The 20,732-nt window shown below is 54.0% G+C and overlaps 1 protein-coding gene across 1 annotated transcript in view; it reads left to right on the top strand.

Annotated features, from left to right (window-relative positions):
- The window catches only part of D2HGDH (D-2-hydroxyglutarate dehydrogenase), a gene marked incomplete at both ends in the record, with an annotated part of 28,258 nt that extends 8,750 nt beyond the window's left edge, over window positions 1-19,508 (top strand). Inside the window, 8 exons of the mRNA XM_080720052.1 lie at window positions 2,665-2,722; window positions 3,432-3,571; window positions 4,435-4,628; window positions 6,003-6,171; window positions 9,172-9,315; window positions 10,982-11,124; window positions 17,216-17,381; window positions 19,249-19,508. Coding sequence (XP_080576178.1) covers window positions 2,665-2,722; window positions 3,432-3,571; window positions 4,435-4,628; window positions 6,003-6,171; window positions 9,172-9,315; window positions 10,982-11,124; window positions 17,216-17,381; window positions 19,249-19,508 — 1,274 coding nt within the window. The remainder of the gene's footprint in view (window positions 1-2,664; window positions 2,723-3,431; window positions 3,572-4,434; window positions 4,629-6,002; window positions 6,172-9,171; window positions 9,316-10,981; window positions 11,125-17,215; window positions 17,382-19,248) is intronic.
- Between the last annotated feature and the right edge of the window lie 1,224 nt (window positions 19,509-20,732).

Genomic DNA, 20,732 nt, shown 5'->3' with positions numbered 1-20,732 from the left:
GAGCGGCTTTTCTCCCTCACCACTGCTCTTCCGCCACGATGTTCTGCCTCACTCCAGGACAGAGCAGTGGAGCTTGCCGGCCTTGGGCCGAGCCTCTGACAGCCGAGCCCACGGCCCTCCTCCTTAAGTCTGTCTCCTGTATTTTGTCACAGGGGCAGAAGGCAGAGCCATTGTGGGAGAGGAGCTACAGGGAGGGAGAGGAGCTACAGCAGGCCTTGGCGTTAGAGTGCGGGGCATTGACTGGGGCCCAGGTAGACAGGATTCCAGGAGCAGACGGGGCCATAGGCACAGTGCTGGGGAGCACGGTAGGCGGTGTGGAGGTCCGAGGTGTGGCCGGCGTAGGTGACTGGATCCACAGGGCCGGGTGGGTCAGCTGGCCAGCAAACTCCTCTCTAAAGAGGTGGATAGTAAATATTTCAAGCTTGCAGCCACATGGTCTCTGTTGCAACTGGCCAACTCTGCTCCTGTGATGCAGAGGTGACCATGGATAAGCTTAGACAGATGGGCATGACTGTTTCCATAAAACTCTGTTTGTAGAAGCTGGATTTGGCCCTGACACGGTGGCCACTGAAACCCCAAGGAGCTCTCTGGGAGGGAGCCGGGGGCCACTTTGGGACTTGGGAGCCTGGGCTTCAGGTGCTCTGGCAGCATTGGGACTGGCTTTTCAGCTAGACACCTGGAGAGGCTAGTGCATCTGTAACCTGACAGGACACCTGGGCCGTACATGGAGCAAGGTGCCTGGTGCACAGGAGAGGGGCTGGCGCCTGGAGGCTGTGGGGCTGGTGGCTGCTGCTCCTGGAGTTTGGGTGCCCAGCTGAGGCTCTGGGGAGGGCCAAGGGATGAGGGCCTTGGGAATGAGGGAGGGTGCTCTTTGGTGTCATTAGCCCAGAGGATCTGCTGCGCCTGAGGGTTGGGGGTGGGCTGGGCAAGAGGAAGTGGCTGCTTTTGTTTTGTTCTGGGCCTCCCTGACCTGGCTTCAGCTGGGCCTTTCCCACCAGACTCTTTTCTGTTGGTTTTGGGCGTTTCTTGTATTATGCCTTGATGACTTCCTGCCTTCTGGCCCGTTAGACCTCTGGAACATTTGAAGTGGCCGCTCATGTTCCTGTTTTCCTGGTTTATTTATTTATATATTTATTTTGGTACTGGGGATTGAACCCAGAGACATTCTACCTCCAAACTACATCCTCATTCCAATTTTCTTTTATTTGGAAACAGTCTCACTAGGTTGCTGAGGGCCTTGCTGAGTTGCTGAGATTGGCTCTGAACATGTGATCTTCCTCTCTCAGCCTCCCAATTACTGAGACTATAAGTATGCACCACCATGCCTTGCTGTCTTCCTGTTTTAAAATATACATTGTGGCCGGGCATGGTGGCACATGCTTGTAAGCCCAGCATTTGGAAGGCTGAGACAGGAGGATTGTAGTTCGCGGACAACCTCAGCTACTTAGTGAGGCCCTTTGCAACTCAGTGAGACTGTTTCCAAATAAAGGATAAAAAAAATAGGGCTGGGGATGTAGCTCAGAAGTAGAATGCCCATCCCCAGTACTGCAAAAAATAAATCAAATAAAAATCTTACAGTGGTACAGTACGACTGTACTTGTGTAAAATAGACATTGCAAAGTAGGAAACCCTGTCTGATTTTATTCTCTGGTAACAGTGGAGCAGACCCTTGGAAAGCCTCTGCAGAGGCACAAGAAGCTTTCCTGTAGGAGAGCTCTGCCTTGGCCAGCGGTGCTCGCAGCTCCGAGCTCCCTGGAACTGGTGAGTGGGCTGGCAGGGACCAGGGTTCCTGGCAAGATGGCCAGCCCACCTAGCAGAAGGTGCTCACCTGATGAAAATGTCTTTCAGAATCCAGACCTTGGACTGGAGTTGTACGTAGTTTGGCTCTCAGAACAGCATAGGAGCCATGGCAGAACTTCTCTCCAGGGTCCCACGGCCCCCTGAGAGTCGACTTAGAGAAGCCACAGGGCAGAACCTGACATTCTGGTGGCCATGGTTATGTGTGCCTCTGCCCAGCTCAGAGGGCCCTTGCCACCTCCAGGCATCAGCGAAATAAGGCAGCCCAGAATTACTGGATCCCATCCTGACGTGAGCAGAGAGCTACTAGATGGACCCTGGCTAGGAAGAACTCTTCCTTAGAGGAAGCCAGCTTAGAGATGTGGGCAGCGGGTGGAGTCAGAAAGGGCCCTGTGGGAATAATGAAACACACACAAGAAAGTCTGTACATGTTGAGTCCAGGTGCTATTGTTTTCAAAAAAAGATTTTTTTTTATCCAAGCGAAAAAAGAAAAAAAAGAAAGGGCCCTGTGGGCAGCTGCCACACTTCCTGACTCGCCAGTCAGCTGTGCTGAAGTATCAGCCTGGCCAGGAAGTTTATGGTCTCCAGGGACTCGGGTCACAAAGCAAACGCAGGGACCTTGTGGTGGAGAAGCCCACCACAGTCACTCACAGCCGGTGGATGTTGGGGCATCTGTGTCCACTTGGCCGTGGGTACTGTGGTGGTGCACTGTGTCAGCGGGCACAGCGTCCAGCCAGGCTGCCCCTCCCCGCATGGCCCTCGGGCCCATCTTCAGCACCTTGCTCCCGTGTGGATTGTGGGAGCAGGTCCTGCAGAAGCGTTCTTTGGGTGCATCTGGCGGGCACTGACGTGGCCATTCTCCCACAGGCTGCAGCAAGGTGCTGTTGAGGCCCCGGACCTCAACAGAGGTGTCCCGTATCCTCAGGTAAGGGGCGCTCGCCGCCGTACGTTGTGTGTCGGAAGGCTGAATGCGGGCACTTGGGAACCCACGCTACTCTCTTGGAAACATCTCCAACATCGGTCTGCTGATGTGCGGTGCATTGGGTGTGCATGGACCACTGCCTCCTCAGGACTGAGAGCACCTAAACACACATCCAGCTAGGGAAAGCCCTTCCTTACGTGGAGGTCAGCTCAGAGAGGTGGGCGGCCTGTGCCCCCTGGGGCGGGGAGCCCCTTTTCTCGCAGGTCCCGGCCCATTGGAACCCTGGTTTAGGGCTTTGCCCAGTGAACCTGGCTGGGGAGAAGGTGTCATTAATGATCCTGCAGTGAGGTCTGAGGGTGGTGGCCAGGGAAGCAGGATACAGCCAACAGTGTGGGGTGATGGTGGCGAGGGCGAGGGTGAGGGGCTTAGGGTTGCTGGCTGTTCTAGGCAGTTAAGACTTAGCACTTTCTCCACTTAGAGGTGGGGCACCCTAGGATTTTAGAATCAGGCCCTGTCTGATCTGGGGAAGCAGCCCCTTTGTCCTCTGGGCAGTTTTGGGGTAACTGCCTTCCTCAAGTCCCTCACAGTGTGGCAGAGCAGGGTGGCCTGGCTGGCGGGCGGGCGGGCGGGGCAGGTGTTGGGCCTCTGTCCTGTCCCTTGGGGTCAGTGGCCTTGGAATGGACCCTCAGCTCGATGTACCCTGCCTCACCAGGCACTGCCACGAGAGGAACCTGGCTGTGAACCCGCAGGGTGGGAACACTGGCATGGTGGGGGGCAGCGTCCCTGTCTTTGATGAAGTCATCCTGTCCACTGCCCTCATGAACCAGGTGATCAGCTTCCACAGTGTGTCCGGTAAGCCCGCGTGGCCCTGGGCCAGGCGCCCCCTCCCCCCTGTGGTCCCTTCCTCCTCAGCTGCCAGGCCTGCTCTGAAATAGTGCGCGCGCGTGTGTGTGTTTTGTGGTACTGGGATGGAACCCGAGGGCATTCGACCTCTGAGCGATACCCCTAGCCCTGTTTTTAATTATTATTTTTGAAACAGGGTCTCACTGGCCGGGCGTGGTGGCGCACGCTTGTAATCCCCGCGCTTGGGAGGCTGAGACAGGAGGATCGCGCAGGTTTGAAGCCAGCCGTGCGCGTTGGCTTAGGAGACCCTGTTTCCAAATAAAAATGTAAAAATAGGGCTGGGAATGTAGCCCAGAAGTAGAAGGGCTTCCAGGAACCCCAGTACCACCAAAAAAAAAAAAAAAAAAAAAAATCAAAAAACCAGGGTCTCACTGAGTTGTAAAGGGCCTCAATAAGTAGCCAAGGCTGTCTTCGAACCATGATCCTCTTGTCTCAGCCTCCCAAATGCTAGGATTACAAGCATGTGCCACCATGCCTGACTGTGTGTTTGTGGGTGTTTGTCTATGTGTGTATTTGTGTATTTGCAGATATGAGTATGTTTTGTGTGTGTTTATGAGTGTATGTCTGCATGAGTGTGTGTCATCAATGTTATGTGCTTTGTGTGGGTATATGGGAGTGTGTGCTTTTCCTCCAGTATTTTTTCTTGGTTTCCCTCTTATGTGATCATAGAGGTAACTTTGTCCTGGGGAGGGTGTGTGGGCACCTCTTCCCGGGGCCTGCGGAGGTGGACGGTCCCTGTGTACAACTCGCATCAGCAGGGTGGCCCGGGTAGCCCCCAGTGGGCTCACGGTAACCCCGGCTGCTCTCTGCAGGAATTCTGGTCTGCCAGGCGGGGTGTGTGCTGGAGGAGCTGAGCCAGTATGTGCAGGAGCGGGACTTCATCATGCCGCTGGACTTGGGAGCAAAGGGCAGCTGCCACATCGGAGGGAACGTGGCGACCAATGCAGGTGGCCTGCGGCTCCTGCGCTATGGCTCCCTGCACGGGACCGTCCTGGGCCTGGAGGTGGTGAGCAGAGCGCCGCATGGAGCATCCTGCGTCCCTCTGGGGCTGTTTGCCTAGGTCCCCTTGAGGGGAGGCTCAGGCATGAGGCCACCTTGGCTGGTGGGGGCCGTCCTGGATCAAAGATCACGTCGCAGTCCCTCAGGATTCAGGACCCGCAGGGCTGCGCAGGGCGTACACACCACTGTGTTCAGCAGTGTACTCAGGAGGCCCTGCCCTGCTCCCATGTGTCCACTGCCTCTTGTCCCCGAGGAACCCCCAGGAAACTCTGCACATGGTGGCAGCTCCACTTGGCCAGGCATGGAGGAAGAGCAGCCCAGGCCAGCCTGGTGCAGCCCCCTCGCCAGCTGCCCTCCAGGGACCCGGATCCAAGTCTCTGGGCCCTTGGCTGCCCAGTTTCTAAAGGCTATGGCTTCCTGTCGTGCTCCCAGGTGGACAGAACAGTTACAAGCCGTCTTGCATCTCTGAATCACAGGGCCAGTAGCTTTGCTTTCTGGCTCCTCCTCATGTTCCTGAGCCGGGGCAGTGAGCCTCCGGCTCAGATACAGCCAGCTGGACCCAGGCAGGCTCACAGTGCCAGACTTCGGTGGCTGTGTGCCAGGGGTCCAGATGTGGGGGACTCAGGCAGTATGGTCCCCTCTGGGTGTGCTTTCTGCTCCAGGGGTGCTCCCTGTTGCCCAGCTGTGCTCTCTGTATGTCACGTGTGCTCCTTGCCCCCAGGTGTGCTCCCTGCCTCCCAGGTGTGCCCCCGACCCCACAGTGTGCTCCCTGCCCCCAGGTGTGTTCCCTGCCCCCCAGGTGTGCCCCCTGCCCCTAGGTGTGTTTTCTGCATCCAGGTATGATCCCTGCCCCCCCAGGTGTGCTCCCTGCCCTCCAGATGTGCCCCCTGCCCCTAGGTGTGCCTCCTGCCACCAGGTGTGCTTTCTGCTTCCCCCCAGGTGTGCTCCCTGCCCCCAGGTGTGCTCCCTGCCCCCCAGGTGTGCTCCCTACCCCCCAGGTGTGCGCCTGCCTCCAGGTGTGCTCCTGCCTCCAGATGTGTTCCCTGCCCCCAGGTCTGCTTTCTACATCCAGGTGTGCTCCCCCCCAGGTGTGCTTTCTGCCCCCCCCCCCCCCCCGTGGCTCCTTGTTTCAGGTGGGCATTTCTCTTGTGGTAGACAGGGAGTTTCCTGGTTCTGTGGTGGTTGAGGTTGGGGAATCTTGGGTGACATCACTTCCCCGTCTCCCCCTGGAGCCACTTCACTCCGTGGATTGGGCTGGAGTGGTGGGGCTCGTGGCTGCCTGCTTTCTTGGGCGTAAGTGGCCGGAGGCAGGGGAGGTGGCTGGCGCCGGCCTTGGTGGGACACTGGCTGGTGACGAAGGCTGCTCTCTCCTCTCTGCCAGGTGCTCGCGGATGGCACTGTGCTGGACTGCCTGACCTCCCTGAGGAAGGACAACACGGGCTACGACCTGAAGCAGCTGTTCATCGGGTCGGAGGGCACCCTGGGTGTTATCACTGCAGTGTCCATCTTGTGCCCGCCCAGGCCCAAGGCTGTGAACGTGGCTTTCCTTGGTAGGCTCTCCTGCCTGCTTCTTGAGCTGGCTGACCCACGCTGCTGGAGCGAGGGTCCTTTGGCTGTGCCATTGGTGCAGGGGCGGATGGAAGGAGCTGTTTTTCCTGTTCCTTTTCCCAAAGAATCTGGAATTAGAAGCCTCTTCCTGACTCTGGCCAGAACACATCACTCCATCACAAAACAGGGTCAGGCTGTCCTTGGCACCCTGTGGTTGGTTAAGTGGTGTGTAGTGTGAGGAGTATAGGTCCAAGGGTGCCAGTGTGTCTGCTGTGCAGGGCTGTGTCCTCCAGATAGGAGGGATGGTTCCCTCTCCCCACCTCCGGTCTCCCGATCTCTGGTTCAGCACACACCCACTGCAGTAGCCCCCAGCCTCATCTGGTCCCCTTCAGCAGGCCCGGGGATGTCTCTGTGCGCGCCTCCTTCCCCTCCGTGACGCACTTCCTCCTCTCCTGCCTCTGTTCAGGATTCATTTCCTCCTCAACCAGTCCTGAAGTTCACAGACTACATTTTCTGGGGAGTATAAAAGGAGTGCTTAACTGGTCACATATAAGTCAGCCCATCCTGTGTGCTGTCGGAAAGGCCAGGAAACAACTCCATCACCCTCCGCTCACGGGCTCTCGTCATGCATCTTCATTCTGTTTTGTCTTTTTGATTTGTCACGACTTTCTTACCTTCTGGGTTGCTTTCTTAGCTCTTCATGTTTCCTTGTCGTCCTCGTCCTCGTCCTCCTCCTCCTCCTCCTCCTCCTCCTCCTCTTCCTCCTCCCCTCCTCCTCCTCCTCCTCCTCCTCCTCCTCCTTCTTCACCTTCTTCTTCTTCTTCTTCTTCTTCTTCTTCTTCTTCTTCTTCTTCTTCTTCTTCTTCTTCTTCTTCTTCTTCTTCTTCTTCTTCTTCTTCTTCTTCTTTTGTGTGTGTGGTACTGGGGATGAAACCCAGGGGCATTCTACCTCCAAGTTGTACCCCCAGCCCTATTTTTTATTCTTTATTCTTTTTTTTGTGTGTGTGTGTGTGGTACCAGGGCTAGAACCCAGGGGCATTCTAACTCCAGGCTACACCCCCTGCCCTATTTTTTATTCTTTATTTTGAAACAGGGTCTCACTGAGTTGCAAAGAGCTTCACTAAGTAGCTGAGGCTGTCCGCGAACCATGATCCTCCGTTCTCAGCCTCCCAAATGCTGTGATTACAAGCATGCGCCACCACGCCCGGCTTGCCTGCCTGCCTGCCTGCCTGCCTGCCTTCCTTCCTTCCTTCCTTCCTTCCTTCCTTCCTTCCTTCCTTCCTTCCTTCCTTCTTTCTTTTCTTGTTGGTACTGGGGTTCCTGGAAACCCTTCTACCTCCGGACTATACTCCCAGACCTATATTATATTTTTATTTGGAAACAGGGTCTCTTAAGCCAGTGCGGCTGGCTTGGATGCGCCACCACGCCCGGCTATTCTTTATTTTTGAAACAGGGTCTCACTGAGTTGCAGAGGGCCTCACTAAGTAGCTGAAGCTGTCTGCAAACTCAGATCCTCCAGTCTCAGCCTCCCGAATTCTGGGATTACAAGCGTGCGCCCCATGCCTGGCTCTTCATGTTTCTTGCACAAGGCCCCACCCGGGACTACGCTCCCTGCACTTCCAACCTTGCTTTTCTGGGCACAGAGGCCTGCTGGTGATGGCTCTTTTGTGATTGTGTGTCTGCCCGCCCTCACCTCAGGAGATGCCCCCTCTGTGACGCTGTCAGCTGCACCCTGCAGCCCCTTCGCCCTTCTGCTGTTGCCAGAAATCAGCAGGCATCTTGGTGCTGCTGCTGCCTACCCGGGGCCACTTTAAAGCTCTTTCTTTCTTTGGGTATCACTGCACATGCACTCAGTTTCATCTCTTTGGAAGTGTTAAACTTCCAAACCGTGGCTTGGTATCTTACCAGTTTTGGGAGTTCTTGGCCATCATCCCTTCAAGCATGGCCTGTGTTTTCCTTCGGGGATGGAGCTGGGTGAGATGGAACTTTGCAGCCTGTCCTGTGTCTCCACCTCCCTCACATCCTCATCCTCCCCTTCCCGGTATGGATTCTGAGTTGCTCCTTCTGGTCTGCCGCCTTCTGCTGTTCATTGTGCTGCCAAGCGTGTCCATGGACGGTCTCTCCTCCTGTCCACTGACTTTCAAATTTTGGTTATTACGGTTTTCATTCTAGAAGTTTTATTACTTTTTCAAATATGCAGTATCACTCTTCACGGTTTTGTGTTCCAGGCATGTCTGTGTTTCTCTCTTTACACACAGTGTCTCTTTATGTTTGGTCATCTGGTGACTCCAACTTTGTGAGTCTGTGGTCTTTCGCCAGTGCCTGTTGTCTCTGCTGGTTCTTGCTTATGGTGCCGGCCCCTGTGCTTGTGTGCAGCTTTTTGTCCCTGAGAGCTACTTGTTGGGTCTCTAGAGATCGGGGATGAAGACATCTTCCTCCAGAAAGGGCTTGCGCTGGCTCCTGCTGGGTGGCGCTGGTCCCTCCCCTGAAGACTGGGCCTGTGTACCCTCCCACTGCGGGTTTCGGCTGTCCACCTGCCACACGTCCACTGGCTCCTTGCTGCCTCGCACTTGATGGCCAGCCCCCTGAGGTCTGGAACACTGCAGAGCCCCAGGTACCCAGTAAACAGGTGTCAGAGGCGTTCCTAAGAGCCAGTGAGACCTGGCACCGATGGCACCAAGAGAAACGCAGACTCTTCCCAAACAGTATCTGTTTCTGGCCCGTGTCTGTGGAATTCCCCAGGACCTGTCTTCTCAATCCCTCCCACTGTCCTGGGTGCTGTGTGGCAGGCTTGTCCAAAGCTGGACACTGGTGGTGACCTCGAGCTGTGCTTGTCAGCTGGCCTGCCAGGTGTTTGCTGCGTAGCCAAGCCTCCGCCCTCTGTGGTAGCCTACTCAAAATCCAGGCGAGTTGGGTTGGTGGCACCACTTCAGAGGGAGTGCGGCTCTGGGTCCTGTGGGCCCTTCACTGTGCAGTCTCTGATGTACTGTGGCTCACTGCAGGGTGTCCTGGCTTTGCCGAGGTTCTGCAGACCTTCAGCTCCTGCAAGGGGATGCTGGGTGAAATCCTGTCTGCGTTCGAGTTCATGGATGCTGAGTGCATGAAGCTGGTTGGGCAGCACCTCCACCTGGCCTGCCCCGTGCAAGGTACTGACCCCGAGTGGGGCTGCACCCCCTGGCTCTGTCCGTGCCAGCAGGACGGTGGGTAGCTCAGTGGTCCCGGGTGAGTTGGGGCATCTTTGGATGGAGCACTGGTGGTGTGGCAGCTTCATGTTGGAGAATGCTTGTGCTCTGCATCATAGGAGGAATGTATGGTATCTTTCTGGAAGAAACCTCCATGTCGGGTTGAGGCTAGTACATTTTCATCTATTGATTTCAGGAGGATTGCAGGTTTGAGGCCAACCTCATATCCCAGTGAGACCCTATTTAAGAAAAAAGGGGGGGTGGAGTGTGTGTGTGGGTGTAGCTCAGAGGTAAAATGCTTCTGGGTTCAAATCTTAGTTGCCACACACAACTGGCCATGGTGGTACATGCCTGTAATCCCAGTACTTGGGAGGCTGAGACGGGAAGATTGCAGGTTTGAGATTGGTCTCAGAAGTGTAGTAAGCTCCTTAGCAACTTACTGAGACCCTTTGTTTCACAGTAAAAAAGTAAAAAGCGCTGGGATTATGCTCAGAGGTAGAACGTCCTTAGGTTCAATCCCTAGTACCAAAAAAAAAAAAAAAAAGCTATACTAGTACACACACACATACACACACACACACTTAAATACAAATTTCACCATAGCCTTGAAAAAAACTCAAAAACATTTTCCTAAATAAGCAATGCAGACTTGACTTTCTTTCTTTCTTTCTTTCTTTGGTGGTACTGGGGTTCCTGGAAGCCCTTCTACCTCCAGGCTACACTCCCAGACCTATTTTATTTTTGGAAACAGGGTCTCTTAAGCCAGCGCGGCTGGCTTCGAACCTGCGTGATCCAAGCGCGGGGATTACAAGCGTGCCCACCACGCCCGGCTTAATTTTCTTTATTTTGAAGCAGGATCTCACTAAGTTGTGGAGGGCCTCACTAAGTAGCTGAGGCTGGTTGTGGATTTGCGATCCTCCTGTCTCCACCTCCCGAGTACTTGGGATCACAAGCCTGCACCACCATGCCTGGCTTATACTTGAATTTTAAAAAATCCCAGTGGCAGATCCTCATGATGGGAATCATGGCCTTCCATGTGCAGGGCTCGTGCCTGAGACGATCACGGGCATCTGCTGGCCCCACCTGTGCCCAGGGCAAGTGTGGGTGAGCTAGCACCGGGAGTCTGGGAGTCTCGGTCACCCTGGAGTGCCGTCCGTCCCCAGCTGCTTCAGGCCATGAGGCCCCCCATGTGCCCAGGAAGGCTGAGGGTGGGAGGAAGCTTCCTGGAGTCACCCCTGGGAAGGCGTGTTTTCCAGGGAGTGAGTTCTCTTGCAACACAGGACTTGTTTTCTTTTCTTTTCTTTCTTTTTTTTTTGCGGGTCTGGGGATGGAACCCAGGGGTATTTGACCTCCGGGCTATACCCCCTGCCCTATTTTTTATTCTTTATTTTGAAACCGGGTCTCACTGAGTTGCAGAGGGCCTCACTAAGTAGCTGAGGCTGTCCGCGAACCACGATCCTCCAGGTCTCAGCTTCCCGATTGCTGGGATTACAAGCGTGCGCCACCATGCCCGGCTTGTTTTCAAACTCTAAAATGAATGCAGCCTGACTGACGAGAGCTGCCCGTGGGCCTGGCCTCCGCTTGATCCACAGCTGGCACCTGGCTTCAACCGCATTTCCTGCTCTTCCAGAGAGTCCCTTCTACGTCCTGGTCGAGACCTCGGGCTCCAGTACTGTCCATGACGCTGAGAAGCTGGGCTGCTTCCTGGAGCGATCACTGGGCTCCGGCCTGGTGACAGATGGCACCGTGGCCACTGACCAGAGGAAGGTGCAGGTGTGTGCTGGTCACGCAGCCATTGGGGGTGTCCCTGGGCCTTGGCAGAGGGAGCCACTGGGGGCCATCCCTGGGTCCTGGATAGTGGGAGCCGTTGGGGGCCATGTCTGGGGCTCAGGTGGTGGGAGCCATTGGGGGCCATGTGTGGGCTCAGGTGGTGGGAGCCACTGGCGACCCAGGCAGTGTGAGTAGGCTGTCCCTGGGGCTGGGGTGTGGGCACCATCATTGCTCCATCCCCTGGCTGCAGTGTGCAGCAGTGTGCAGCAGGGGGCAGGAAGGCAGTGGAATGCTGCAGCTGGGCAGGCCTGGCCTGGAGAAGGAGGGCCTGGCTCTGGCTATCCTGTGGTGGGTGCAGAGTGTGAACTGTGGACTGACAGGCAGTCTGTGCCCTGCCAGGAGGCCGGGTGTGTTTGTGCTCCCTTTCACCCCTGTTCTCTGACTGCAACATGATCAGGCAGCCCTGTGACAGATAATCCTTGACCCTTGGCTGCAGGAGCACAGCTGGCCTCCTTCTGGAGTCTCATGTGGGTGGGTCTGTGCTGCTGCAGCTGCCCCGACTCTACTATGGCCTCTGCAGAACAGTGGCGTGAGACCCAGGTGCCATGTCGTGGGGAGGCAGCAGCGGTGTGCCCTCCTTGTGCTGTACCACCCCTGGATGCACTGACAGGCCCACCCGGTCTGTCCTGCCTCCCTGGACGCCTGTCCCCCAGCTCTCCACAGTGCAGCCCAGTCTGGACTCACGGCTCCCAAAGTGGATGCTCAGTGCAGGTGCCTGCGTGACCTGGACGTCCCAGAGGCAGGGTCCTGAGGAGGTTGTAGCGTGGATGTGTGCGAGGTGCAGCAGTGTCTGTCAGGACCCTGGAGAGCTGCTGCTGTCCTGCAGAGGCGACTAGAGGGGGAGGGGTGTGGAGTGGCAGAACTGACTGTGAAAGCTGACAAGAGAGCCGGTGTGGGGCGCATACTTGTGATCCCAGCACTCCGGAGGTGGAGACCGGAGGAGCGAGGTTCACAGACAGCCTCAGCTACTCAGTGAAGCCCTCTGCAACTCAGTGAGACTCTGTTTCAAAATAAAGAATAAAAAACCAGGCTGGGGTATAGCTTGGAGGTAGAGTGTCCCTGGGTTCAATCCCAGTACTGGGGAAAAAAAAAAAGAAAGAAAGAAAAGCTAATGAGAGAACCAGGTGAATTTGAATTTGAACCCTGGTTCGATATTTGGTGGCAAAAAGGACTTGTTTATTCTTTAGGGTAGACAAGGCATCAGGTTTTGTTAAAGAACAGAGCCATCTGGCGTGGTGGCACGTACTTATAATCTCAATACTTGGGAGGCTGAGACAAGAGGATCATAGGTTCGTGGCCAGCCTCAGGAACTTAGCAAGGCCCTTTGCAACTTAATGAGACCCTGGTACAAAATAAAAAGTGAGCTGGGCATGGGGGACACACCTGTAATCCCAGTACTTAAGAGGCTGAGACAGGAGGATCACAGGTTCACAGCCAGCCTCAGCTACGTAGTAAGGCCCTTAGAAACTTAGTGAGAACCTGTTTCAAAATAAAGAATAAAAAATAGGGCTGGAGGTATAGCTCAGAGGTAGAATGCCTCTGAGTTTAATTCCTAGTACTGCAAAAAAAAGTCTCAGCCTAGTGTTGTGGTGCAAAGCTATAATCCCAGTACTCAGGAAGTGGAGACAGGAGGATCACAGGTTCAAAAACAGCCTCAGCAAGTAGTGAGACTCTTATCAACCTAGCAAGACCCTGTTTCAAAATAAAAAGAAAATAGAGCTGAGATGTAGCTCAGAGGTAGTATGCCTTTGGATTCAACCCCCCGTACCACAAAATACAAACAAGCAAAACCAATAGAAACAGATTCTCTATCTTTCAGACATCTTACTCCAGCCAAGCATGGTGGCAATTGCAGTGGAGACTGAGACAGGAGGTTTGTAGGTTCAAAGCCAAAAGCCAATCTGAGCAACTTAGCAAGGCTCTCAGCAACTTAGGGAGACCTTGTTGTCAAATTAATAAAATAGGACTGGGGGTCTAGTTTGGAGGTAGAATGCCCCTGGGTTCAGTCCCACAGGGGCCAAGGCCTGGCAGAGCGGGGTGGGCCCGGGGCTCTGCAGAGGAGAGCTGCAGCTGCGTCCTCACAAGCTTTAGATTTTCAAAGCAAATGAAAGCCAAGAGAACCACATGACTTACATGGCAAACCACCCTCAGACCCAGTCTTCATCTCCACTGCAAACCCCTTCCCTAGGCCCCACTCTGCCTGCCTGCCTCAGTTTCCCAGCTCCTCTGTCACTGGAGGAGGCTTGGCTCCTCGAGTCAGGATGGGCAGGGTCCTCCAGGCATATCTAGTAGAGTAAGAAATCTATGGTCACGAGAAGGTGGTCCACTGCATGTCTGCAAGGGTGGGCGGATGGCGAGCATGTTGAGTGTGTGTCCCTTGATTGACTGGCCCTTTGGAGAATTTGGATTTCTCTTTTCAGTCTAAGATGCATTCTGTAGGCTAATGTCGCCGACTAATCTCAGTTGGGTCGTTATTGTCAGCTCCCGGTCAAATCCTCAGAAAGATGGGACAAAAGGCAGGTGGAGTTCTGCAGAAACTTATCTGCAGCAATTCCTTCCCCTCTATGAATTCCCTAAGTTTTTAGGTACGGCGCTTGGGAAAGAATTTGAGGTGGACAAAGGCTTCTTGAGCCAATGACACTTTATTACAAAAACTCCAAGAAATTTATACCTTTCACCAGTAAAGTTAATAGTAAGAGGAGAGGGAGGTGGGTGTAATCATTGTGAAGTAATAATGAATGACATGTAAACAAAGGTAATAAAACTAGTCCTTCAGCTGGCTGTTGATCTTCGAGAGATTGACTCCTGACTCCTGATTCTTTTCCAAGGTCTTTGCAGATAAGCAGTCCCAGGGGGCCACTTCCCAAAATAAACAAGCATGGCCAAGGCTTGGGGGTTTCTCGGGGAATCTTCTTTGGCTTTCTTGGAACTTTCCATCTTTTGGGCTCAGTCCATATAGCAAGTGTGGGGAGACGTGGTGATTCAGGTGGATGTGATAAAGTTTCTCCAGGTGTTGGCATTTTTTATCTCCTAAATCTGAAAGCTTAAGCAAACTCACAACACAGTTTTGCAGACAAAATACCACAAACAACACCACAAAGTTCTTGGTTTTAATTGTCAGATATATTTCCTTAACTGCTGAACACTCTTCTTTAGACAATAAGCCTATTAAAAGTCTAACCATCTTTAATAATCCATTTCTCTGTCACAAACCCTCTGCAACCTGCTTCTAACTTTCTAATTCCTTTCTTTCCCAGTTGGGACTTTCTTATGATAAGCTCTTCTTCATGCAAAAATGCTTTTCCTACTCTTACACGGTATTTCCTTTCCTTCATACATATATATTTAGTACGTCTGTCCTTTATTTTGTCATATTCATTAACCATGCGGTCAGCCTCTCTGTCTTCAGGAATATTTACACTGGGCGTAAAAGTCACCAATCTTTCTCCTTGAGTCTATTGTATTTGGGCAACTAAGTTGTTTATCAACTAAATTGCTTTAAGGTCACACACAAGGTTTTTATCTTCTCTGTCTCTAGGCAGGATCTCAAGGGTAAACAAAGTTTCCTTAAACTGAACTACCTTACCTGAGTTAATAGCTTAACCTAAGTTAGTGATAGTGAGGGTCAGAGACCTTTTGTAATTGCTGCAGCTGGAATGCTTATCACAGCATCTGAATTCTGGCCAGTTTTTATTATTATTGAACGGAGCCAATGACGTTTAGGCAAATTATTAGAGGTTTTATTTCCACAGACTCAGTTTCTATTTATAGTCCTAATTTCACATCACTGGAGCAATTCGTGTAGAAAGTTAAAGGAAATATTAATAGTCATGAAGGGTAAAAGTGGGGGATATTTTGGCCAGAGACGATACCTCTTTCTCGGGGCGTTCTGCCGATTAACTATGTGGAGTGGGGGTCTCAACACATAGATGCCGAGGCAGCAGGATGTCTTGGCAGGCTAACAAAATATGTGCATCAGTTAACTGGACTTTGAATGTCCAGGATTTCCTGGACCTTGTAGGAATTTAGGCCAACAGGAAATCAGGCCTTCAGGGTAAAGGTCAGGGCCATCATGGACAGTTTAGATTTAAAGCTAGTCTCCCTTTCCATCCTATTTCTCCCCATTTCTTTTATTTTCCCTGTCCTATCTCACTGCCACCAGTATTCCCCGTCCCTCCAGCAGCCCAGGGCCCTGCAAGCCCAGCTCCCTGGCCATCCACTCTTCACATGGACCCTGTGCAGCCCTGCCATGGCCAGCTGCCCCAGGGCCTTGAAGCTGCACCCATGTGTGGTGCCTCCTACTGCCGTCTGCGCTTCCCAAAGGGCCCTGGCTGCCTGGTATTCCCAGCCAAGGGTCCCTGTGTAACAGTTTGAGATGTCGCGTGGGTGGTTCTTCTTAGCTAGTTTAGAAAGAAGTAGCCAGAACTACATTGCTGCAAGCCTAAGGCAAGTTTTATTATTACAGAGGTAGAAAGCAGGGACGTACAATCAAAATCAGAGCGCTGCGCCAGAGGGACACACGGGGGCTCCTTGAAAGTAAGACACAAAGGCTTTGTTTTTTTTTTTTTGGTGTTACTGGGGGTGCAACCCAGGGGCTTTTCTACCTCCGGGCTATACTCCCAGACCAATTTTATATTTTATTTGGAAACAGGGTCTCACTAAGTTGCTGAGAGCCTCTCTGAGTAGTTGAGGCTGGCTTCGACCCTGTGCGATCCTCCTGTCTCAGCCTCCCAAGCGCAGAGATTACAAGTGTGTGCCACCACGCCCGGCTCATGACAGAAGTTTTTAAACACATACATTTTTTATAAGAATTCATTATTTCCCCTCTCCCCTCCAGCTTAGTGAATAGTGTTTCTTTTCTCCTAAGTGCAGGTGCAGGCCCACCAGTTATTTTTGTGGTGTAAGCCTCTTGTGTTAGATTAATGACAAAGCTATGTTACTTGGTTAGCAGGGTCAGAGGTTACATGTTATATGTTTGCTTTGAAGTTTAAAGCATGTAACACCCCCCCCAACCCTTGATGGTATTTTTAGACTTTTTTTTTTTAATCTCTATCTGCAAGATTGTTTACTATGTTGAAAACTTGTTTTTAATGAAGAGAAAGAAAAAAGATGCAGGGATATAGTTTTTTTTTTTTTTTTTTTTTTTTTGTGGGTCTGGGGATGGAACCCAGGGGCATTCGACCTACGAGCTACACCCCCTGCCCTATTTTTTATTCTTTATTTTGAAACTGGGTCTCACTGAGTTGCAGAGGTCTCACTAAGTAGCTGAGGCTGTCCATGAACCGTGATCCTCCGGTCTCAGCCTCCCATATGCTGGGATTACAAGTGTGCCCACCACGCCCAGCTAGTCCTTTAAAGGATGGAGGCTTTGGGTTACAGCTCTTTTGTGTAATTGGTAATTAATATAGGGTTTTTTTTTGTTTGTTTGGTTTTTTGGTGGTACTAGGGAAGGAACCCAGGGGCCTTCTACCTCCGGGCTACACTCCCAGACCTATTTTATATTTTATTTGGAAACAGGGTCTCTTAAGCCAGCGAGGCTGGCTTTGAGCCTGCATGATCCTCCTGTCTCCGCCTCCTAAATGCGGGGATTACAAGTGTGCGCCACCACACCTGGTTTAGGGTTCTTTTAATTTTAATCTAAACTACTGTGAGAATTTATATATTTTTTCTTTATGTGTTAACATTCAGTGTTTAGCTGGGCTAACAGCCAACTTTTAGTTGACTGAGATCAATATTGGCTACAGCTCTTGGCTGATAGCTTAGAGGCAGAGAAAAGGATTTCATTGTTTGGCCTACGTAGGAAAGCTTATTCTTATCAGCAATGAATACGGCTCTTATTAACAATCAATACAAGCTCAGCCCTGTCATCTTTGGGGCTAGGTGCCTGGTCCTGAGTGACAGGCCCATTCTTGTTCTGGACTAAAGCCCACACCTCTGTGGACATGGAACATCCCGCAACCCCGAGACCACTGCCTGGCCATAGCCCTGGGGTCCAGTTGCCTTGGGTCCTGACTGTCTTCTCTCCCTGCCCTAGATGCTGTGGGCCCTGCGGGAGAGGATCACAGAGGCCCTGAGCTGCGACGGCTATGTGTACAAGTACGACCTCTCCCTCCCAGTGGAGCAGCTCTATGACCTCGTGACCGACCTACGCACCCGCCTCGGCCCGTGTGCCAAGCACGTGGTGGGCTACGGCCACTTGGGTGAGAGCCTCTGCCGCTGGGCCGTCCAGTGGAGCAGCTCAGCTGCATGGCTCCAGTGGTGGGGGAGCCCCAGAGCGCCTCCACTCTTTAATATTTAGAGAGGACTGCCTTCAAGGGCAGGGGTTCAGGGTATGCAGAGGTACACGTGGGAACTACAGCCCTAAAAGGAGCCCAGGACCAGGTCTTGTGGGCTTCTTTCAGCCCACACCCACCCTTTGAGCATCTGAAGAATAGCTCTCATGGCCCACCTCTCAGATCGGAGGACTTCAAGGCTTGTTTTATTATTTTATTTTATTTTGGTAGTACTGGGCGCAGGAGTCTTACCTCTGGGTTACACTCTCAGACCTATTTTTTTATATTTTATTTGGAAACAGGGTCTCATTAAGTTGCCGAGAGCCTCACTCAGTAGCTGAGGCTGGCTTCAAACCTGTGCGATCCTCCTGTCTCAGCCTCCCAAGTACTGGGATTACAAGTGTGTGCCACCATGCCCAGCTCAAGGCTTGTTTTAAATGAGTTTTTTCAGGGTGCAGGAACACAATGTTAGGGTACATGTTGTGGATTCACAGGAGGCAATGTCCAGTCCCTGCAGCCTTCAGTGCCTGTGTGTGGGAGGGCTGGTGGGCAGTGGCTGGCTGTGAACCTGGCCTTTCTGCCTCATGGCACTGGGGCCGCCTGCCCAAAGCTCTCCATGGTGGGTACTGGTGCCACCTCCATGGCTGCGGGAGGGCAAGGTGGCCATGCTGCCATTTGCAAGGCTTGTCCCAGCTCTTGATGTAGAGACATGTACACACAGCAGAGGTGTTACAAAGCCTGCCCAGTTGCCTGGCCAGCCTGGTGAGCGGCGCAGCTGGGAGATTTGCAGAGGGGAGAAAAAATTTGCACTGAGAACAGGATGCTTAGTGAGACTCAGGTGGGGTGCTGGACTCAGGACTGAGTGGACACTGGCCCTGAGGGGGCTGGACTCTGGTCAGAGCAAAGCTGGGTGTGGTGGCTCACGCTTGTAATCCCAGTACTTAGGAGGCCGAGACAGGAGGATCGCAGGTTCATGGCCCTTGGCAACTTAGACTCTTTTTTTTTTTTTTTGGTACTGGGGTGGAGCCCAGGGGGCATTCTACCTCCAAGCTACAGCCCCAGCCCTATTTTTTATTCTTTATTTTGGAACAGGGTTTTACTAAGTTGTGGAGGGCCTCGCTAAGTAACTGAGGCTGGCTGAGAACCTGCAGTCCACCTGTCTCAGCCTCCAAAGTACTGGGGCTACAAGCGCACGTCTGTGCCTGGCTGCGAAGGTATTTGAGTCAGTAGACTTTGAGCAGAGGAGATGACCCTCCATGTGGGTGGGCCTCCTCTATCAGTTGAAGGCCTCAGGAGAAAAGACAGGTTGTCTGAGAAGAGATTCATCTGCCTTCAGCTCCCAGGGTCTCACTGTCGTGTCTGGGGGTCAGAGCACAGTAGGAGGCCAGCCCAGCCCAGCAGAGAGGTGGCGGCTGGGGTGGGGACGTCTAGGTGGAGCTGCCATATGTCCTTGGAGACCCTCCAGTGTGGCCAGGCCCTGCAGCACAGCTCAGACCAAGGTGCTCTTGGTCAGGACGGTGTCTCCAACGTGGGCGAGTGGTCCCATGGCTGCTCACTCTGTGTCAGGAGACCGGGGCTTTTGGGCCTGAGCTGGCCTCTTGGGGTGCCATGCAGGCAGAGGGAGGCTGGGAAAGCCTGGGGAGGGCGGGCATGGGGACAGACACCTGTCACCACAGAGCCAGGATGGGCAAGGTGGCCCTCTACTGGGCGGTTGCTGGGCAGGAAGGGCCTAGGGAGGGCTCTCTGGTAGGACGCTTGGGGACCTGCTCCACCTGACTGCTTCCTGTACCTCCAGGGGACGGCAACCTGCACCTGAATGTGACGGCGGAAGCCTTCAGCGCGGGGCTGCTGGGGGCGCTGGAGCCCTATGTGTATGCCTGGACGGCAGGGCGGCGGGGCAGCGTTAGTGCCGAGCATGGCCTGGGCTTCAAGAAGAAGGGTGTCCTCGGGTACAGCAAGCCACCAGCGGCTGTGCAGCTCATGCAGCAGCTCAAGGGCCTGCTGGACCCCAAGGGCATCCTGAACCCCTACAAGACTTTGCCTGCCCAGGACTGACTGCAGCCTCCACCTGCTTGGCCAGCAGGCCTCTGAGCCAGTGGTACCAACCGGCGGCAGGGAGGGGTGGGGGGCCAGCCTGAGGGACAACGCATGGCTGTTGGGCTGGCCTCTCCCCAGCCTGCGGGGTGAGCAGGGCAGACAGCTGCTGAGGCCCCTGCACCCCTTTCCTGCTGCTGGCTGGCCCCAGGCAGGCAGGTGGGTGCGCAGCTTCCCCACTCACAGCAGGCCAGCCCCAGAAGCCCCTGCTGGCCCCGGTTGCCACAGCCCTAAGAGGGGTGCTGTGTGGTCCTGCCATCGGATCCCAGGCAGAGCTGACGAGCCACAAGTGACTATCCCCGCTCAGTTAGCATGAAGACCAAGGGTGCCGGGCACGGAGTAGAACCTGGCTGGCGGGTGAGGGGTCTTGGGCTGGTGACTGGTCATGTCCAAGCAGAGTGACAGGAAGGCCCATTTCCTCTTCTCCAGAAGTGGGTGGGATGGTGGCCAGGCCTGCTTAGTTTGCAGTGACCGCCCACCAGCCCTGGTGTTTCTGGTTCAGCTTCTGCAGGAGGGAGACTCGACGTGCCACACCTGCAGGGGACTGCATAGGGCCTTCCTTGCTGCCCTGGGGCCCTGTGCCCTGCCCTGCGTGGCGTGTGAGGTGGGTGCAGGCCTGCGGCTGTCCTGAAGTTCCAGTAGAAACATGGCTCAATCACAACCTTCTTGCTTCTGTTACTAGAAAACCCAACTCGTAGAAGCGCCTCCTGAGTGCAGGGTGTTTTGTGCATCAGCACCCGATGCCGGGTGTCCGTGGGACCCAGGATGGTCTGCGTGGCCTGGTGGCCAGCTGAGGACTGCGTGAGGTGGCTCCCTGGCCCTCCCCATTCCGAGGGCATCCAGACATTGAGAGAAGGGGCATACCCTGCGTGCCTCAGCCCGCCTGCCTGGCCAGGGCCTCTGCTGTGAGTGTGCCACACCGTAGCCGAGATGGGCACCCACCTGGGGTGGTTTAGGGCAGAGTTGCTAACTCAAGCCTGGGTGTTCAGGACACCTAGGCTGGCTCCATGGCTGCTCAGCCCTACAGGCCCCTCCTACCTCAGTGGGCCTCACCTGCAGCCCGTGGTGTGCACATGAAGGACAGCGCCCTGGCTCCAGGCGGGCAGCTCACGTCCGCCCTTCTGAGGCCTGTGATGGCTGCCGGCTCAGCCCTAGAGCTGCTGGCTGGAGGCTGTCTGCTGGCCC

Source organism: Muscardinus avellanarius (genome assembly GCF_963383645.1).
Source record: "Muscardinus avellanarius genome assembly, chromosome: 2".
Taxonomy (NCBI): domain Eukaryota; kingdom Metazoa; phylum Chordata; class Mammalia; order Rodentia; family Gliridae; genus Muscardinus; species Muscardinus avellanarius.
Note: the sequence above shows the minus strand (reverse complement) of the source record. Positions and strands in the feature narration are given on the sequence as shown.